The following is a 15136-nucleotide window of genomic DNA, read 5'->3' on the forward strand; positions in this document are numbered from 1 at the left end:
AACCAATCATTTCAGCCACAGTTGTTTGGCAGACCCTGGCGCTGAAATGATTGGTTTGTTAAGTGTGCATGTCCTGTTTACACAACATAAGGGTGGGTGGGAGGGCCCAAGGACAATTCCATCTTGCACCTCTTTTTTTCCTTTGCATTATGTACAGTTTGGGGCCTAGTTTTTCAAACTGCCATCCTGTCTTCCACTGCAGTGTCACTCCTAGATGGGCCACGTGTTTGTGCCGTTCACTCGTGTCGCTTAGCATAGTCATCCAGCTACCTCGGTGCAACCTTTTGGACTAAAAACAATATTGTGAGGTGTGAGGTGTTCAGAAAAGACTGGAAATTAGTGGAAATTAATGTTATTGAGGTTAATAATAGCATAGGAGCAGAAAAACCCACAAATTCTGTGATTTTGCTGTTTTTATGCTTTTTTTAAAACAAAACCCAGATCCAAAACACAAAACCCAGAACCCAAAACACGGAAGGGTGGTTTTGGCAAATACAGATCCAAAACACAAAGAAAGAACCAGATCCAAAACACAAAGAAAGAACCAGATCCAAAACACAAAAAGTGGCCGGTGCACACCATATATATATATATATATATATATATATACACACACACACACACACACACACACACACACATATATATATATATATTTATATATATGTGTGTGTATATATATATATATATATATATATATGTGTGTATTTATATATATTTGTGTGTATATATATATATATATATATATATATGTGTGTATACAGTATGTTTGTATGTATATATGTGAGTGTTTAAATAAATATATATATATTATATATAATATATATGTATAAATGTGAGTATGTAGATATGTGTGTGTGTGTATATGTATATATTAGTGTGTATGTATAGATGTGTATGTATATATATATGTGTGTGTATATGTATATATTAGTGTGTATGTATAGATGTGTGTGTGTGTATGTATGTTTGTGCATGTATGTATAGATGTGTGTGTATGTATGTATATATGTGCATGTGCGTGTATGTATAGATGTGTATGTATGTGCATGTGCGTGTATGTATAGATGTGTGCATATGTGTGTATGTATAGATGTGTATGTATGTGCATGTGCGTGTATGTATAGGTGTGTGCATATGTGTGTATGTATAGATGTGTATGTATGTGCATGTGTGTGTATGTATAGATGTGCATATGTATAGATGTGTGTATATGTATAGATGTGCATGTGTGTGTGTATGTATGTATATATGTGCCTATGTATGTATGAGTGTATGTATGTATATACAGTCAGGTGCATAAATATTGGGACATTGACAGAATTGTCATATTTTGGCCTCTAGTCACCACCACAATGGCTTTGAAATGAAACAAACAAGAAGTGATTTACCTGCAGACTTTCAGATTTAATTTGAGGGTAATTACATCCAAATCAGGTGAACGGTGTAGGAATTACAATGGTTTCTATATGTGCCTCCCACTTTTTAAGGCACCAAAAGTGATGGGACTATCAACTGAAAAGCTATTTCATGGACAGGTGTGGGCTATTCCCTCGTTATTTCAGTATCAATTAAACAGGTAAATGGTCTGGAGTTGATTCTAGGTGTGACATTTGCATTTGGAATCAGTTGCTGTTGACTCTCAATATGAGATCCAAAGAGCTGTCACTATCAGTGAAGCAAGCCATCATTAGGCTGAAAAGTCAAAACAAACCCATCAGACAGATAGCAAAAACATTAAGTGTGGCCAAATCAACTGTTTGGAACATTCTTAAAAAGAAAAAACGCACCGGAGAGCTCAGCAACACCAAAAGACCCGGAAGACCACGGAAAACAACTGTGGTGTATGACAGAAGAATTATTTCCCTGGTGAAGAAAAACCCCTTCACAACAGTTGGCCAAATCAAGAACATTCTCCAGGAGGTAGGTGTATATGTGTCAAAGTCAACAATCAAGAGAAGACTTCACAAGAGTGAATATAGAGGGTTCACCACAAGATGTAAACCATTGGTGAGCCACAAAAACAGGAAGACCAGATTAGAGTTTGCCAAACAACATCTAAAAAAGCCATTACAGTTCTGGAACAACATCCTATGGACAGATGAGACAAAGATCAACTTGTACTAGAGTGATGGGAAGAGAAGGAAAGGAACTGCTCATGATCCAAAACATACCACCTCATCAGTGAAGCATGGTGGTGGTGGTGTCCTAGCGTGGGCATGTATGGCTGCCAATGGAACTGGTTCCCTTGTATTTATTGATGATGTGACTGCTGACAAAAGCAGCAGAATGAATTGTGAAGTGTTTCGGGCATATTATATGCTCATATTCAGTCAAATGCTTCAGAACTCATTGGACGGCGCTTCACAGTGCAGATGGACAATGACCCGAAGCATACTGCAAAAGCAACCAAAGAGTTTTTTAAGGCTAAAAAGTGGAATGTTATGCAATGGCCAAGTCAATCCCCTGACCTGAATCGGATTGAGCATGCATTTCACTTGATGAAGACAAAACTGAAGGGAAAATGCCCCAAGAACAAGCAGGAACTGAAGACATTTGCAGTAGAGGCCTGGCAGAGCATCACCAGGGATGAAACCCAGCGTCTGGTGCTGTCTATGCGTTCCAGACTTCAGGCTGTAATTGCCTGCAAAGGATTTGCAACAAAGTATTAAAAAGTGAAAGTTAGATTTAGGATTGTTTAGTTTGTCCCATTACTTTTGGCCCCTTAAAATGTGGGAGGCACATATAGAAACCGTTGTAATTCCTACACCGTTCACCTGATTTGGATGTAATTACCCTCAAATTAAATCTGAAAGTCTGCAGGTAAATCACATCTTGTTTGTTTCATTTCAAAGCCATTGTGGTGGTGAATAGAGGCCAAAATATGACAATTCTGTCAATGTCCCAATATTTATGCACCTGTCTGTATATACACACACATATATATATATATATATATATATATATACATACATACACACACACACACACACATATATATATATATATACACACACAGACATATATAGGTATACACACACATATATATATAGGTACGCACACATATATATATACACACACACACACATATATATAGGTACACACACAAATATATCCACACATGCACATTATATATGTATATATATATATATATACACATACACACACGTGTGTGTGTGTATATATACGTGTGTGTGTGTATATATATATATATATATATATATATTAGGGGTGAGCGGGTTCGGATTTCTGAAATCCGAACCCCCCGAGCCCCCCCGATCCGAGGCCGATCCGAGTCAGGCTCGACTTTTCCCGCCTGACTCGGATCTGAAATCGAGGCAAAACGTCATCATCCCGCCTTCCGAGTCTCGCGGGTTTTGGATCCTATATAAGGTACCCGCGTCGGCGCCATTTTCTCACTCGGCTGTGGACAGTGAAGAGGGAGGGTGGGAGTTATGGCTGTGTAGTGTAGTGTAGAGTAGTGTTGTGCTGCTGTTGTCCATAGGGGCTGTGTCCACTCCTCCAAAGTCCATAGGGGCTGGCTGTGTTGTGCTGTGCTGCTGTTGTCCATAGGGGCTGTGTCCACTCCTCCAAAGTCCATAGGGGCTGGCTGTGTTGTGCTGCTGTTGTCCATAGGGGCTGTGTCCACTCCTCCAAAGTCCATAGGGGCTGGCTGTGTTGTGCTGTGCTGCTGTTGTCCATAGGGGCTGTGTCCACTCCAAAGTCCTGTGCAGTGTCCCAGTCCTAAAGGGGTGCTGTAGTGTTGTCCAGGGGGTGCTCTGTCCATCAGGGGTGCTCCCCCCAAGTGCTAAAAAAACAATATTTTTTCTGTGTTTGTGAATTGTGTGCACTGTGGCTGCACGTGCATCAACAAAGGAGCAGCGCCAAGCGATGCAGTATGGCATCCCAGCGCTGGAACAGCGGCGGAAATGTGTAGAGATGTGTCCCGCAAGGGACACATGTCGATCAGCGGCAGCGGACACGCTGGCATGTAGCCGGGACAAAGCATCCGGTCCCGGCTACAGTCAGCACACACTGGCCGCCAGCCAATCACGGGGCTCGCAGCCGCCAGCCAATCACAGAGCTCACGGCAGCCAGCCAATCACAGGGCTCGCGGCTGCCAGCTAATGAGAAGCTGCCAAGTGGCAGCTTCTCATTGGCTCGCACAACTGATCCAGCAACGTGGGACCCGGTGCTGCTGAGTCCTTGCAGCACCGTTCCAGCAGCGCACTGAGCGCAGGACAGAGGTAAGTAGTGAGAGGGAATAGAGAGAGGGACAGACAGAGGGAGGCAGGCAGTTAGTATTGTAGGGGGTGACAGAGAGGGAATTAGTGAGAAGGGCAGGGTGTGAGAGAGGGGAGCAGGCAGGGAGAGTGGGGGGGGGTGAGACGTACAATGGGGTGATATGGAAGCAGGGGCCCAAGGGGAGGGGGGGGAAGAGATTCATTCGCCATACCCCCACCTCTAAATTCCCACTTCGAGCACTGTGTATATATATATATATATATATATATATATATATGTGTGTGTGTATCTGTATATGTGTGTAACTATATATGTGTGTGTACCTATATATGTGACTGTGTATGCATGTGTGTACCTATATGTGTGTGTCTATATATACAGTATATATATATATATATATATGTTTGTGTGTATGCATATGTGTGCGTACCTATATACGTGTGTGTGTGCATATGTGTGTGTGGATGGTGCCACATACACACAGTAATCATGGGTGGTGCTACATACACACAGTAATCAGGGGTGGTGCCACGTACACACAGTAATCAGGGGTGGTGCCACATACACACAGTAATCAGGGTGGTGCCACATACACACAGTAATCAGGGGTGGTGCCATGTACACACAGTAATCAGGGGTGGAGTCATGTGCAGAGCTTAGGGGTGAGGGTCATGTATAGACAGCATCGAGGTGTGGGGCCACACACACATGTGCTGTACATGGACTGCACAATGTTATTATATGGGTTATCCCCTCTCTGAGGATGCATTATCTGTTTCATGACCATTGATTAGAATGGAAAAGTAACTTTCCTATATCTTCCTTTTTTAGTCCATGCGTCGCGCTAATCGGGGAACTGTTGGAGGCTACTTTCTGGCTGGAAGAAGCATGTCCTGGTTTCCTGTAAGTAACATATCCTAATGCTGAGTAACTTGTCCTGGCTCCCAGATATCACCCATACTTATCAAGGTTAGCGGCTTCTCTTGGATCCTGATTAATAAGTTGTCCTGCAGTCCTGGCAGGTGACTCGCCCTGTACCCCTGGCCGGTGTCTCTCTCTGCACCCCCAGTGGAAGACTCTCCCTGTACCCCCGGTCGGTGTCTCTCTCTGCACCCCCAGTGGGAGACTCTCCATGTACCCCCGGCCGGTGTCTCTCTCTGCACCTCCAGTGGGTGACTCTCCCTGTACGCCAGTTTTGTGACTTGCCCTGTACCCCCAGAAGTGCAGCTCAGAGGTAGATCGGTAGATTCAAGAGGTCATGATGGTGATACTACAAGATGAAGTGAGATATAACAAAGGTTTGATATTGAGGGTTGTGCAGACAAGGGAGGGGAATGTGAGGGTTGTGCAGACAAGGGAGAGGAATGTGAGGGTTGTGCAGACAAGGGAGAGGAATGTGAGGGTTGTGCAGACAAGGGAGAGGAATGTGAGGGTTGTGCAGACAAGGGAGGGGAATGTGAGGGTTGTGCAGACAAGGGAGGGGAATGTGAGGGTTGTGCAGACAAGGGAGGGGAATGTGAGGGTTGTGCAGACAAGGGAGGGGAATGTGAGGGTTGTGCAGACAAGGGAGGGGAATGTGAGGGTTGGGCAGACAAGGGAGGGGAATGTGAGGGTTGGGCAGACAAGGGAGGGGAATGTGAGGGTTGGGCAGACAAGGGAGGGGAATGTGAGGGTTGTGCAGACAAGGGAGGGGAATGTGAGGGTTGTGCAGACAAGGGAGGGGAATGTGAGGGTTGTGCAGACAAGGGAGGGGAATGTGAGGGTTGTGCAGACAAGGGAGGGGAATGTAAGGGTTGGGCAGACAAGGGAGGGGAATGTGAGGGTTGGGCAGACAAGGGAGGGGAATGTGAGGGTTGTGCAGACAAGGGAGGGGAATGTGAGGGTTGTGCAGACAAGGGAGGGGGATGTGAGGGTTGTGCAGACAAGGGAGGGGGATGTGAGGGTTGTGCAGACAAGGGAGGGGAATGTGAGGGTTGTGCAGACAAGGGAGGGGAATGTGAGGGTTGTGCAGACAAGGGAGGGGGATGTGAGGGTTGTGCAGACAAGGGAGGGGAATGTGAGGGTTGTGCAGACAAGGGAGGGGAATGTGAGGGTTGTGCAGACAAGGGAGGGGAATGTGAATTGGAATCTGGAGGCTATTGGGAGCCTATGAAGGACTTGCAGAGGAGAGAGGAAATTCGTCTGTCACAGCATGTAGGATTGCTTAAAGAGGGCACAGGCGGGTGAGGGGGATGGCAGATAGGAGGAGGTTGCAGTAGTAGAAGCCGGAGATGATAAAAGAGTGGGTGGGTTTTGATTGTCTCTTGAGGCATGAGGAGGCAGACAGCACGATGGACAGATACAGTATATCTGCAGATGATGGTTGTACATACACACTGACCAAACATTATCTGTCTACTGGCTGTGGGACCTGCTGGCCAGGGGGTGTCCCCTCCCCCTCTCCGCGGCCTCGGCTGCAAGTGTATGGGCGGTCGGGCATGATGGACAGATATATCTGCAGATATATTGGGCATTGGCATTCACAGACATGTCGCTGGTGCACACTGGCTGATGCCCGATCAATAGATCCGCCAATATATCTGCCAGTGTGTACCCAGCATTCGTCTTACTAAATCCAATCTGGGCACGACATTAGCTCATTGGATCAGGTTGCAGAATAATGTATTTACTGGTACATGCAGGGACAGTAACTTCGTACAGTGCCCGTCCCTGTGATGTGCTCGGAGAGAAGTAACCACATCAGCGGTCACTTCACTCCCCTATCGGGAATCCTGCGCATGGCGTTCTACTGACCATACATGTGTGGCGGCCATTGCCAGGGCTATGTTGTGACTGCTGTCAGAATGGAGGGACCACAGCAGATATCTGGGGATACTCAATATTTACAGGTAATGTCAGCTTTCCGGGAATATGCCGCAAATATTTATTGATAAACACCTTAGACTTACTAAAGGCTATAATGGGGCAGAGCTGCGACGTCTCTCAGTATTACTAAAGGGTATAATGAGGCAGAGCTGTGACGTCTCTTAGTATTACTAAAGGGTGTAACAGGCAGAACTGCGACGTCTCTTAGTATTACTAAAGGGTGTAATGGGGCAGAGCTGTGACGTCTCTTAGTATTACTATAGGGTGAAAAGGGCAGAGCTGCGACGTCTCAGTATTACTAAAGGGTATAATGGGGCAGAGCTGCAATGTCTCTTAGTATTACTAAAGGGTGAAAAGGGCAGAGCTGCGATGTCTCAGTATTACTAAAGGGTATAATGGGGCAGAGCTGCAATGTCTCTCAGTATTACTAAAGGGTATAATGGGGCAGAGCTGCGACGTCTCTCAGTATTACTAAAGGGTATAATGGGGCAGAGCTGTGACATCTCTTAGTATTACTAAAGGGTGAAAAGGGCAGAGCTGCGACGTCTCTTAGTATTACTAAAGGGTGTAACAGGCAGAGCTGCGACGTCTCTCAGTATTACTAAAGGGTGTAACAGGCAGAGCTGCGACGTCTCTCAGTATTACTAAAGGGTATAATGGGGCAGAGCTGTGACGTCTCTTAGTATTACTAAAGGGTGAAAAGGGCAGAGCTGCGGCGTCTCTTAGTATTACTAAAGGGTGTAATGGGGCAGAGCTGTGACGTCTCTCAGTATTACTAAAGGGTGTAATGGGGCAGAGCTGTGACGTCTCTTAGTATTACTAAAGGGTGTAATGGGGCAGAGCTGTGACGTCTCTTTGTATTACTAAAGGGTGTAACGGGCAGAGCTGTGACGTCTCTTAGTATTACTAAAGTATGTAACGGGCAGAGCTGTGACATCTCTCAGTATTACTAAAGGATGTAACGGGTAGAGCTGCGACATCTCTCAATATTACTAAAGGGTATAACAACAGGCAGAGCTGTGACATCTCTCAGTATTACTAAAGGGTGTAACGGGCAGAGCTGCGACGTCTCTTAGTATTACTAAAGGGTATAACGGGCAGAGCTGTGACATCTCTCAGTATTACTAAAGGGTGTAACGGGCAGAGCTGTGACATCTCTCAGTATTACTAAGGGTGTAACGGGCAGAGCTGCGACGTCTCTTAGTATTACTAAAGGGTATAACGGGCAGAGCTGTGATGTCTCTTAGTATTACTAGTGGCTGAAGTAATCAGAACTCTGACTGTCACAGGTATTTCACACATTACAACAGATACCAGACAGCCAGTAATATACCAAACAGACAGTAATATACCAAACAGACAGTACTATACCAGACAGACAGTACTATACCAGACAGACAGTCAGACACCAGACAGCCAGTAATATACCAGACAGACCGTAATATACCAAACAGACAGTCAGATACCAAACAGACAGTACTATACCAGACAGTCAGATACCAGACAGACAGTCAGATGCCAGACAGACAGTAACATAGACCAATATTCCAGATGTCTGCCTGACAATTATCTCTCTCACAGGTTGGTGCCTCGCTCTTTGCCAGTAACATTGGCAGTGGTCACTTTGTAGGGCTGGCTGGCACGGGGGCAGCGAGTGGTCTTGCAGTGGCTGGATTTGAATGGAACGTAAGTATTGTCTTGTTACCTCTAGTTAATGTAGAGGGACGTGGGAGGAAATGGCTGTGCACTGGCGGAATATTAGATGTTTTGGGGTTAATGAAGTGGCGTCTTTACAAAACCGCCAGCATAATGGACATGTGACCCCAGAAAGGGAACTTCTGTGTAATAGACATGTGACCCCAGAAAGGGAACTTCTGTGTAATAGACATGTGACCTAAGAATGTTACTTCTGTGTAATAGACATGTGACCTCAGTATGTTGTTACTTCTGTGTAATAGACATGTGACCTCAGTATGTTGTTACTTCTGTGTAATAGACATGTGACCTCAGTATGTTACTTCTGTGTAATAGACATGTGACCTCAGTATGTTACTACAGTTACTTCTGTGTAATAGACATGTGACCTCAATATGTTGTTACTTATGTGTAATAGACATGTGACCCCAGTATGTTACTTCTGTGTAATAGACATGTGACCTCAGTATGTTACTTCTGTGTAATAGACATGTGACCTTAGTATGTTACTTCTGTGTAATAGACATGTGACCTTAGTATGTTACTTCTGTGTAATAGACATGTGACCTCAGTATGTTACTTCTGTGTAATAGACATGTGACCTCAGTATGTTACTTCTGTGTAATAGACATGTGACCTCAGTATGTTACTTCTGTGTAATAGACATGTTACCTCAGTATGTTACTTCTGTGTAATAGACATGTGACCTCAGTATGTTACTTCTGTGTAATAGACATGTGACCTCAGTATGTTACTTCTCCTGCACGGTCTGATGCCGTGTCATGTCACCACCTTACTGTAATTGCCAGACATAACATGCACCACATACGTTGTTACTACAGGTTGAGTCTCCCATATTCAAAATGGTTGAGACCAGACGTATTTTGAATATCAGATTTCTCCTAATTTTGAAATATTTGCATACCATAATGCCATATACACACAGAATACATGTATATTTCATATACACCTTATACACACAGCCTGCATGTAATTTTATACAATATTTGTATTATTAATAATGTATTAATGAATACACAACCATCAGAAAGCAAAGATGTCACTATCTCAGTCACGCTCCAAAAATTCTGTATTTCAGAATATTCAATGTTTTTGAATTTTAGATATGGGAGACTCAACCTCTACTTTATATTCTTATTATCCTCTACTTTATATTCTTATTATCCTGTATACTTCATATTCTTATTATCCTGTATACTTCATATTCTTATTATCCTGTATACTTTATATTCTTATTATCCTGTATACTTTATATTCTTATTATCCTGTATACTTTATATTCTTATTATCCTCTACTTTATATTCTTATTATCCTGTATACTTTATATTCTTATTATCCTGTATACTTTATATTTTTATTATCCTGTATACTTTATATTCTTATTATCCTCTACTTTATATTCTTATTATCCTCTACTTTATATTTTTATTATCCTGTATACTTCATATTCTTATTATCCTCTACTTTATATTCTTATTATCCTCTACTTTATATTCTTATTATCCTGTATACTTCATATTCTTATTATCCTGTATACTTCATATTCTTATTATCCTGTATACTTTATATTCTTATTATCCTGTATACTTCATATTCTTATTATCCTCTACTTTATATTCTTATTATCCTGTATACTTTATATTCTTATTATCCTCTACTTTATATTCTTATTATCCTCTACTTCATATTCTTATTATCCTGTACTTCATATTCTTATTATCCTGTAGAGAAATGACACCGAGGCCAACCTTTGTTATCTGTATTATACTTTCCAGCTGCTGAGAGGCATTGCACTAATTACTGTCCACCGAACCACGTGTAATATATAGCAATATTAGGCTCTTCCCTAAAGGGGGCACTTATTTAGGCTCATAAACAGGACGTACAGTCAGGGGAGGCAGAGCATTCCCTGTCATAGTCTTGAGATGTGATATAAAAATCATTAAAATAATACAAATAAAATATTTATAACTTATAAACATCTTTGTAAATTGTAATCATTTTTATAGTTAACACTCGCCAGCTTTGTGGAGCTCCCTGGGACTCACTTCTGTATAGCCATGGCCAAAAGTTATGAGAATGACACAAGTTTTGGTTTTCACAAAGTTTGCAGCTTCACTGTTTTTAGACCTTTTTGTCAGATGTTACTATGGTATACTGAGGTAACATAACAGCATTACATAAGTGTCAGATGTTACTATGGTATACTGAGGTAACATTACAGCATTACATAAGTGTCAGATGTTACTATGGTATACTGAGGTAACATTACAGCATTACATAAGTTTCAGATGTTACTATGGTATACTGAGATAACATAACAGCATTACATAAGTGTCAGATGTTACTATGGTATACTGAGGTAACATTACAGCATTACATAAGTTTCAGATGTTACTATGGTATACTGAGGTAACATTACAGCATGACATAAGTGTCAGATGTTACTATGGTATACTGAGGTAATATTACAGCATTACATTAATGTCAGATGTTACTATGGTATACTGAGGTAACATTACAGCATTACATAAGTGTCAGATGTTACTATGGTGTACTGAGGTAACATTACATAAGTGTCAGATGTTACTATGGTATGCTGAGGTAATATTACAGCATTACATAAGTGTCAGATGTTACTATGCTATACTGAGGTAACATTACAGCATTACATAAGTGTCAGATGTTACTATGGTATACTGAGGTAACATTACAGCATTACATAAGTGTCAAAGGCTTTTATTGACAATTACATTAAGTTTATGCAGAGAGTAAATATTTGCAGTGTTGACCCTTCTTTTTCAAGACCTCTGCAATTGGCCCTGGCATGCTGTCAATAAACTTCTGGGCCACATACTGACTGATGGCCGCCCATTATTGCCTAAACAATTCTTTGTCAGAATTTGTGGGGGGGTTTTTGTCCACCCACCGCTTGAGGACCACAAGTTCTCAATGGGATTAAGGTCTGGGGAGTTTCCTGACCATGGACCCATAATGTTGATGTTTTGTTCCCCGAGCCACTTAGTTATCACTTTTGCCTTATGACAAGGTGCTCCATCATGCTGGAAAAGGTACTGTTCCTCACCAAACTATTCTTGGATGGTTGGGAGAAGTTGCTCCTGGAGGATGTTTTGGTACCATTCTTTATTCATGACTGTGTTCTTAGGCAAAATTGTGAGTCATCCCACTCCCTTGGCTGATAAGCAACACCACACATGAATGGTCTCAGGATGCTTTACTGTTGGCATGACACAGGACTGATGGTAGCGCCCACCTTTCCTTCTCCAGACAAGCATTTTCCCAGATTCCCCAAACAATCTGAAAGGGGATTCATCAGAGAAAATAACTTTACCCCAGTCCTCAGCAGTCCAATTCCTGTACCTTTTGCAGAATATCAGTCAGTCCCTGATGTTTTTCCTGTAGAGAAGTGGCTTCTTTGCTGCCCTTCTTGACACCAGGCCATCTTCCGAAAGTCTTCGCCTCACTGTGAATGAAGATGCACTGACACCTGCCTGCTGCCATTCCTGAGCAAGCTCTGCACTGGTGGTGCCCCTATCCCACAGCTGAATCAACTTTAGGAGACGGTCCTCGCACTTGCTGGACATTCCTGGGTACCCTGAAGCCTTCTTCACAACTACTGAACCTCTCTCCTTGAAGTTCTTGACGATCCGATAAATGGTTGATTTAGGTGCAATCATAGCAGCAATATCCTTGCCTGTGAAGCCCTTTTTGTGCAAAGCAATGATCACTGCACGTGTTTCCTTGCAGGTAACCATGGTTAACAGAGGAAAAACAATGATTTCAAGTTCCACCCACTTTTAAAGCTTCCAGTCTGTTATTCTAACTCAATCAGCATGATGGAATGATTTCCATCATTGTCTTGTCAACACTGTCACCTGTGCTAACGAGAGAATCACTGACATGATGTCAGCTAGTCCTTTTGTGGCAGGGCTGAAATGCAGTGGAAATTTTGTTTTTGGGATTAAGTTCATTGTCATGGCAAGGAGGGACTTTGCAATTAATTACAATTCATCTGATCACTCTTCATGACATTCTGGAGTATATGCAAATTGCCATCATAAACACTGACGCAGCAGACTTTGTGACAACCAATACTTGTGTCATTCTCAAAACTTTTGGCCCTGGCTGTATAGTCAGACACTGCTTGCAGAGCTGGGGGCATGGCCACACCACGGGCAGTAAGCTGCACAGAAAAAGAGCTAATAGAGGCATGCCTCTGAGTATGGGGGGCGTGCCTTGAGCACTGATGGACATTTTGGATGTCATGTGACCAGGAAGTGCACTGCATTGTTTAGAGAGGACACAGTGATGCATGTAGGAGAATCAATGGACACTGAAGCTTAGTGTACTGAGAGGAGAGTTACAGTGAGTACAGGGTGAGACAGGCTCCCAGCACTCAGACCCATCTCCATGTGTCTCTCCAGCCATCACTGCTCATAAGTTGTGTTCCAGAATGATTGCCTCTATCTTTGTCCTCATGCAGATTAATGTTTCCATGTCCGTATATAACCAGGTGCCAAATGCGTCCAGATTAGCATTTCCATGTCTGTGTATAACCAGGTGCGAAATGCGTCCAGTTACCATTTCCATGTCTATGTATAATGAGGTGCGAAATGCGTCCAGTTACCATTTCCATGTCTATGTATAATGAGGTGCGAAATGCGTCCGGTTACCATTTCCATGTCTGTGCATAGCCAGGTGTGAAATGCATCCAGTTACCATTTCCATGTCTGTGTATAACCAGGTGTGAAATGCGTCCAGTTACAGTTTCCATGTCTGTGTATAACCAGGTGCCAAATGCATCCAGATTACCATTTCCACGTCTGTGTATAACCAGGTGCAAAATGCATCCCAGATTACCATTTCCATGTCTGTGTATAACCAGGTGTGAAATGCGTCCAGTTACCATTTCCATGTCTGTGTATTACCAGGTGCAAAATGCGTCCAGTTTACCATTTCCATGTCTGTGTATAACCAGGTGTGAAATGCATCCAGTTACCATTTCCATGTCTGTGTATAACCAGGTGTGAAATGCATCCAGATTAAAGTTTCCATGTCTGTGCATAGCCAGGTGTGAAATGCGTCCAGATTGCCATTTTCATGTCTGTGTATAACCAGGTGTGAAATGCGTCAAGTTACCGTTTCCATGTCTGTGTATAACCAGGTGCCAAATGCGTCCAGATTACCATTTCCATGTCTGTGCATAGCCAGGTGTGAAATGCATCCAGATTGCCATTTCCATGTCTGTGTATAACCAGGTGTGAAATGCGTCCAGATTAGCATTTCCATGTCTGTGCATAGCCAGGTGTGAAATGCATCCAGATCACCATTTCCATGTCTGTGTATAACCAGGTGTGAAATGCGTCCAGTTACCGTTTCCATGTCTGTGTATAACCAGGTGCCAAATGCGTCCAGATTACGTTTCCATGTCTGTGTATAACCAGGTGTGAAATGCATCCAGATTAAAGTTTCCATGTCTGTGCATAGCCAGGTGTGAAATGCGTCCAGATTGCCATTTTCATGTCTGTGTATAACCAGGTGTGAAATGCGTCAAGTTACCGTTTCCATGTCTGTGTATAACCAGGTGCCAAATGCGTCCAGATTACCATTTCCATGTCTGTGCATAGCCAGGTGTGAAATGCATCCAGATTGCCATTTCCATGTCTGTGTATAACCAGGTGTGAAATGCGTCCAGATTAGCATTTCCATGTCTGTGTATAACCAGGTGTGAAATGCATCCAGATTGCCATTTCCATGTCTGTGTATAACCAGGTGTGAAATGCGTCCAGTTACCATTTCCATGTCTGTGTATAACCAGGTGCCAAATGCATCCAGATTACCATTTCCATGTCTGTGTATAACCAGGTGTGAAATGCGTCCAGTTAGCATTTCCATGTCTGTGTATAACCAGGTGCCAAATGCGTCTGGTTAGGAATACCTATAGGAAAGACGCCGGGATTCCAGAATGTATCTACAGGAAACATGAAAAGTCTTTATTGGTGCAATCACAATGTTGTTGTGGAGGCGCCGATTCAGAGATGGACGCAATACTGTTGATGGTTATGCAGTTGAGCAATTATCGGTGGTCTACGGATGCATCAGAGTGGCATTGCACATGTGTCACGTTCCATTAGCGTCCTTGCTCACAGTGAGAATTTCTTTCGCGAAGGGATTGACAGACAGGTACCATTTGTGGGTGGCAAAGGGGCGTGGTGACAAAAATGCAGGCATGTCGCAACTGTATTTGGGGAATGTCTTGGCCTGTGATCCCGTACTCTGTAAAATGGT

General features: G+C 43.1%; 1 protein-coding gene across 1 annotated transcript in view; it reads left to right on the top strand.

The window, feature by feature from the left end:
- The first annotated feature begins 5133 nt into the window (after positions 1-5133).
- The window catches only part of LOC148442501 (sodium/glucose cotransporter 2-like), a 104460-nt gene continuing 94457 nt past the window's right edge, over positions 5134-15136 (top strand). The window contains exons 1-2 of the mRNA XM_088463883.1: positions 5134-5148; positions 8692-8796. Coding sequence (XP_088320009.1) covers positions 5134-5148; positions 8692-8796 — 120 coding nt within the window. The remainder of the gene's footprint in view (positions 5149-8691; positions 8797-15136) is intronic.

This window comes from Taudactylus pleione, unplaced genomic scaffold (assembly GCF_031769625.1).
Source record: "Taudactylus pleione unplaced genomic scaffold, aTauple2 ptg001489l, whole genome shotgun sequence".
Lineage (NCBI taxonomy): Eukaryota > Metazoa > Chordata > Amphibia > Anura > Myobatrachidae > Taudactylus > Taudactylus pleione.